The sequence below is a fragment of the Salvelinus fontinalis genome, unplaced genomic scaffold, assembly GCF_029448725.1.
Source record: "Salvelinus fontinalis isolate EN_2023a unplaced genomic scaffold, ASM2944872v1 scaffold_1107, whole genome shotgun sequence".
In the NCBI taxonomy this organism is placed as follows: Eukaryota; Metazoa; Chordata; class Actinopteri; order Salmoniformes; family Salmonidae; genus Salvelinus; species Salvelinus fontinalis.
This window is the reverse complement of record NW_026601316.1, coordinates 38,208-45,000: the sequence shown is the minus strand read 5'-3', so window position 1 is coordinate 45,000 and position 6,793 is coordinate 38,208. Positions and strand designations below refer to the sequence as shown.

At 49.8% G+C, this 6,793-nt stretch overlaps 1 protein-coding gene across 1 annotated transcript in view; it reads right to left on the bottom strand.

Moving 5' to 3' along the window:
* The window catches only part of LOC129848689 (F-box/LRR-repeat protein 18-like), an 18,218-nt gene extending 13,264 nt beyond the window's left edge, over positions 1-4,954 (bottom strand). The window contains exon 1 of the mRNA XM_055915780.1: positions 4,526-4,954. Coding sequence (XP_055771755.1) covers positions 4,526-4,585 — 60 coding nt within the window. The 5' untranslated portion in view covers positions 4,586-4,954. The remainder of the gene's footprint in view (positions 1-4,525) is intronic.
* Positions 4,955-6,793: the final 1,839 nt, after the last annotated feature.

The following is a 6,793-nucleotide window of genomic DNA, read 5'->3' as shown; positions in this document are numbered from 1 at the left end:
TCCCATCCTCTACACACACAGCCTGGAGAGAGAGAGAGGGAGGGAGAGGGAGAGAGACCGGTTAGAGACACAGCCTGGAGAGAGAGGGAGGGAGGGAGAGGGAGAGAGACCGGTTAGAGACACAGCCTGGAGAGAGAGGGAGGGAGGGAGAGGGAGAGAGACCGGTTAGAGACACAGCCTGGAGAGAGAGGGAGGGAGGGAGAGGGAGAGAGACCGGTTAGAGACACAGCCTGGAGAGAGAGGGAGGGAGGGAGAGGGACCGGTTAGAGACACAGCCTGGAGAGAGAGGGAGGGAGGGAGAGGGAGAGAGACCGGTTAGAGGACTCCCTCCACTAGGTCCGGTTACTAGACATCCCGATCCACCCCGACACCACCCCTATCCCATCCTCTACACACACAGCCTGGAGAGAGAGGGAGGGAGGGAGAGAGAGAGAGACCGGTTAGAGACACAGCCTGGAGAGAGAGGGAGGGAGGGAGAGGGAGAGAGACCGGTTAGAGACACAGCCTGGAGAGAGAGGGAGGGAGGGAGAGAGAGAGAGACCGGTTAGAGACACAGCCTGGAGAGAGAGAGAGGGAGGGAGAGGGAGAGAGACCGGTTAGAGACACAGCCTGGAGAGAGAGGGAGGGAGGGAGAGGGAGAGGGACCGGTTAGAGACACAGCCTGGAGAGAGAGGGAGGGAGGGAGAGGGAGAGAGACCGGTTAGAGACACAGCCTGGAGAGAGAGGGAGGGAGGGAGAGGGAGAGAGACCGGTTAGAGACACAGCCTGGAGAGAGAGAGAGGGAGGGAGAGAGAGAGAGACCGGTTAGAGACACAGCCTGGAGAGAGGGAGGGAGGGAGAGACCGGTTAGAGACACAGCCTGGAGAGAGAGGGAGGGAGGGAGAGGGAGAGAGACCGGTTAGAGACACAGCCTGGAGAGAGAGGGAGGGAGGGAGAGGGAGAGGGACCGGTTAGAGACACAGCCTGGAGAGAGAGGGAGGGAGGGAGAGGGAGAGAGACCGGTTAGAGACACAGCCTGGAGAGAGAGGGAGGGAGGGAGAGGGAGAGAGACCGGTTAGAGACACAGCCTGGAGAGAGAGGGAGGGAGGGAGAGGGAGAGAGACCGGTTAGAGACACAGCCTGGAGAGAGAGGGAGGGAGGGAGAGGGAGAGAGACCGGTTAGAGGACTCCCTCCACTAGGTCCGGTTACTAGACATCCCGATCCACCCCGACACCACCCCTATCCCATCCTCTACACACACAGCCTGGAGAGAGAGGGAGGGAGGGAGAGGGAGAGAGACCGGTTAGAGACACAGCCTGGAGAGAGAGGGAGGGAGGGAGAGGGAGAGAGACCGGTTAGAGACACAGCCTGGAGAGAGAGGGAGGGAGGGAGAGGGAGAGAGACCGGTTAGAGGACTCCCTCCACTAGGTCCGGTTACTAGACATCCCGATCCACCCCGACACCACCCCTATCCCATCCTCTACACACACAGCCTGGAGAGAGAGGGAGGGAGGGAGAGGGAGAGAGACCGGTTAGAGACACAGCCTGGAGAGAGAGGGAGAGAGAGGGAGGGAGAGGGACCGGTTAGAGACACAGCCTGGAGAGAGAGGGAGGGAGGGAGAGGGAGAGAGACCGGTTAGAGGACTCCCTCCACTAGGTCCGGTTACTAGACATCCCGATCGACCCCGACACCACCCCTATCCCATCCTCTACACACACAGCCTGGAGAGAGAGAGAGGGAGGGAGAGGGACCGGTTAGAGACACAGCCTGGAGAGAGAGGGAGGGAGGGAGAGGGAGAGAGACCGGTTAGAGACACAGCCTGGAGAGAGAGAGAGGGAGGGAGAGGGAGAGAGACCGGTTAGAGACACAGCCTGGAGAGAGAGAGAGGGAGGGAGAGGGACCGGTTAGAGACACAGCCTGGAGAGAGAGGGAGGGAGGGAGAGGGAGAGAGACCGGTTAGAGACACAGCCTGGAGAGAGAGGGAGGGAGGGAGAGGGAGAGAGACCGGTTAGAGACACAGCCTGGAGAGAGAGAGAGGGAGGGAGAGGGACCGGTTAGAGACACAGCCTGGAGAGAGAGGGAGGGAGGGAGAGGGAGAGAGACCGGTTAGAGGACTCCCTCCACTAGGTCCGGTTACTAGACATCCCGATCCACCCCGACACCACCCCTATCCCATCCTCTACACACACAGCCTGGAGAGAGAGGGAGGGAGGGAGAGAGACCGGTTAGAGACACAGCCTGGAGAGAGAGGGAGGGAGGGAGAGGGAGAGAGACCGGTTAGAGACACAGCCTGGAGAGAGAGAGAGGGAGGGAGAGGGAGAGAGACCGGTTAGAGGACTCCCTCCACTAGGTCCGGTTACTAGACATCCCGATCCACCCCGACACCACCCCTATCCCATCCTCTACACACACAGCCTGGAGAGAGAGGGAGGGAGGGAGAGGGAGAGAGACCGGTTAGAGACACAGCCTGGAGAGAGAGGGAGGGAGGGAGAGGGAGAGAGACCGGTTAGAGGACTCCCTCCGCTAGGTCCGGTTACTAGACATCCCGATCCACCCCGACACCACCCCTATCCCATCCTCTACACACACAGCCTGGAGAGAGAGAGAGGGAGGGAGAGGGAGAGAGACCGGTTAGAGACACAGCCTGGAGAGAGAGGGAGGGAGGGAGAGGGAGAGAGACCGGTTAGAGACACAGCCTGGAGAGAGAGGGAGGGAGGGAGAGGGAGAGAGACCGGTTAGAGGACTCCCTCCACTAGGTCCGGTTACTAGACATCCCGATCCACCCCGACACCACCCCTATCCCATCCTCTACACACACAGCCTGGAGAGAGAGGGAGAGAGACAGAAATACTCAGACCTAAGAGAATATTTCTTTCACAAATGTATAATTCAATACAAAGAATTTGAAACTATATTTAACCTTTATTTAACTAGGCAAGTCAGTTAAGAACAAATTCTTATTTACAATGACGGCCTACCGGGGAACAGTGGGTTAACTGCCTTGTTCAGGGCAGAACGACAGATTTTTACCTTTCAATCTAGCAACCTTTCGGTTACTGGCCCAACGCTCTAACCACTAGGCTACCTGCCGCCCCTACACTCTAACCACTAGGCTACCTGCCGCCCCTACACTCTAACCACTAGGCTACCTGCCGCCCCTACACTCTAACCACTAGGCTACCTGCCGCCCCTACGCTCTAACCACTAGGCTACCTGCCGCCCCTACGCTCTAACCACTAGGCTACCTGCCGCCCCAAAATCATTGAATCCATTTTAGAAAAAGGCTGTAATGTAACAAAATGTGGAAAAAGTCAATGGGGCTGAATACTTTCTCGAAGGCACTGTATGTTTCTTTAACAGTACATTCTTGGGCTAATCTTGGGCTACCGTCACAAGTCTAGCTAGTCCATGGGGTAACAGTTGGCTACTAGTAGTCTGATTAAATCAGGCTGTAATACACAATTCATTGGTATATACAGCCTGACACTAATGCCTTAAAAAATCTGGTAAAATGTTCCTTACAAGCAAAGAGAATGATGAATAAAAATCTATTTAAAACGTACTCTACAGGTTGTCTTTGCGGTTGTCCTTCAGCTGCTCGAAAGTTTTTACAAAATATCCACAGGAAAGTTTTGTTTACCCAACTTCTTATTGTTATTATTGTATTGTTTACCCAACTTTTTATTGTTGTTTACTTTTTAGAGCCGGTAGGTATTGCGTCTATAGAAAGTCTACACCCCCTTAAATATAAAAACGGAGGCGGCATCATGTTATGGGTGTTATGCTTGTCACCTGGGGAGTTTGTCAGGATCAAAGGAAATATGAACAAAGCACAGGTAAAAAGTTGGAGGAAAACCCACTTCAGTCCTCTGAAAACCGAACATCTGGGACGGGGCTTGTATTATTCTGCAAGACAGAACGGCTTTCCAAGACATGTTGAGTGTTCCTCAGTGGTGTTGCGACATCTAGTGGAAAGCCTTCCCAGAAAAGAGGAGGCTGTTATAGCAACAAAGGGGAACCAACTCCATATTAATGCCCATCGACGAGCAGGTGTCCACATACTTTTGGTCATGTAGTGTACATACCAGCTCTCTAAAAACTCGGGTAAACAATACTTTCCTATGGATCATTTTCCATCAAAATTTCGACAAGTTAAAGGACAAACCACAGACAACCGGTAGCGTAAGTTTAAATGTAATTTTATTTCACCTTCTGGCTAGTAAGGAACATTTTAACGATTTAAGGCATTCGTTTCAGGCTGTAGCTAACTTATACATATACATGAATTGCTTATTACAGCCTGATTAAACCGACTAGCTAGCTACCGACTATCAACAGTACACTTTCATCCAAATATCATACTCACGCAATGCCTTTATTGCCATTTGACAACCGATAAAAATGAAATAAAATCAGACATTGAGTTCGCTGACAAGACAGCACCGGAGTAGGCTAACGTTAGATAGCTAACAAGCTAACACCGGTAGACAGCTAACAGTAAGCTAGCTCGTTTAACTAACGTTACACTGGTTTGTTCTACCAACCTGTACAATTTGATTGTCCATATCTTCATCCAATACTCTTCCGTTTACAGACGAAGTCATAGTTTTTGAGTGTTTTTAATCAGTGCATGTCTAACAGCAGACAACTAGCTTCATGTGACAGCTGGGACTACAGGAAGTAAAACGCTCGTCAGTTTGCTGCGTTTCACCCGGAACATTTTCCGGAAGCCGCACCTACAAAGTCTTCCCCCAACCCCCAGAGAGGGTTGTCTTCCCAATAAAAAAAAATGAATGTAATTTTCACTCTGAAATGGTTCATTCTAGCTAATAAAATACATAACTGACTTGACTTCTCCTGTAGCACCTCAATTGGCAGTTTATAATGTTTTCATTATGGTAAACAAGTTCCTCTTTAAGAGGAAAGGTCCTATCTTGTCTTGCCCATAGAGATGGAAAGCTGTGACATCTGTGTATCCGTGCCGTTATGACGTCATGACAGAACGGGCATCGCCAGTGACGCCCCGTCATTCAGGGCAGGTCCCTGTATTGAGCCCCACATTTGTTTTTTGGGGCTTGCCTGTTTTGGCATTAAAACGCGTCACATATCAGTTTGTAAACAACTTTTAAAAAATGTAAATAAAGCCACATACAAACATGGTCTCTTTCTTGTTTTCTTGAGTATGGCAGCTCCAAAATGCAGGTGTTTCAGCCTAGCTCAGTGCTTTCTGTGGTGGAGGGGTAGCCAGCAGAAAATATGAAGCGTTGCGCCATGATTGGCTCGTTGTTCTGTCACTCATGGGGACACTACGTCACCGCCAAGTCTAAGGGTAGAGCTCGAAAAAAATCAAGCCCCCTTGGGTGCTGCCATAGAGTTACATTAGAAGTGCCCATCCAAGAAGGCTCAAGGCCATTGGCCACAGATAAAATGACATCAAATCACGTTATATCTACAGTAGCTTTGATTGGACGTGATGCAGCCTGGATGATTTGAAGCATGGTGTGTGCCTCGTTCAAAACTACTGTTAACTCCGAACTGCAAACTCTGACTTTAGTGAGTTCAAGACAACTGTTAACTCCGAACTGCAAACTCTGAAAACTCTGACTTTAGTGAGTTCAAGACAACTGTTAACTCCGAACTGCAAACTCTGACTTTAGTGAGTTCAAGACAACTGTTAACTCCGAACCGCAAACTCTGACTTTAGTGAGTTCAAGACAACTGTTAACTCCGAACCGCAAACTCTGACTTTAGTGAGTTCAAGACAACTGTTAACTCCGAACCTCAAACTCTGACTTTAGTGAGTTCAAGACAACTGTTAACTCCGAACCGCAAACTCTGACTTTAGTGAGTTCAAGACAACTGTTAACTCCGAACCGCAAACTCTGACTTTAGTGAGTTCAAGACAACTGTTAACTCCGAACCGCAAACTCTGACTTTAGTGAGTTCAAGACAACTGTTAACTCCGAACCGCAAACTCTGACTTTAGTGAGTTCAAGACAACTGTTAACTCCGAACCGCAAACTCTGACTTTAGTGAGTTCAAGACAACTGTTAACTCCGAACCGCAAACTCTGACTTGAGTGAGTTCAAGACAACTGTTAACTCCGAACTGCAAACTCTGACTTTAGTGAGTTCAAGACAACTGTTAACTCCGAACTGCAAACTCTGACTTTAGTGAGTTCAAGACAACTGTTAACTCCGAACCGCAAACTCTGACTTTAGTGAGTTCAAGACAACTGTTAACTCCGAACCGCAAACTCTGACTTTAGTGAGTTCAAAACAACTGGGAACTCGGGGGGGGGAAAACGAGCTACGACGATGAAAATACGTTTTGAACTTTCATTCAACTCAGAATTGTAAATCCGTAACTCGGGCCTCTTTTCTAGAACGACGTCCTGAAGATCACTGACGTCGTCATGATTCAACCTTTTTGGAGCACCGCCACGCCACCTTCCTGTTCAAGTGACCACAAGGTGAGTCCAAAAATGTCTTGTCTGCTGCTGTATAAATGATGTAATATGCCAGGGAGATATGTATACTGTAGCTGAGAAAGTAATACTAAGTGTATGTTGTGTAGTAAGCTGTTAGTAACCCATGTGCCTCACCCTAATAATTTGGCCTGTTTTCACCTCTTATTAACTTAGCCTACTGTTCTGACTTGGTGGTGCACATGTGGCCTATAGCCTATTTATGAGAAATGTCATCTAATATTGTAAGAGCTTAAATCTTCTGCTTATACGCCCCCTTTATTTATCCTACGGTTCTGACTTGGTGTACAGGGAGAATACTGTAAGAACGGCCCATGTTTTGAAT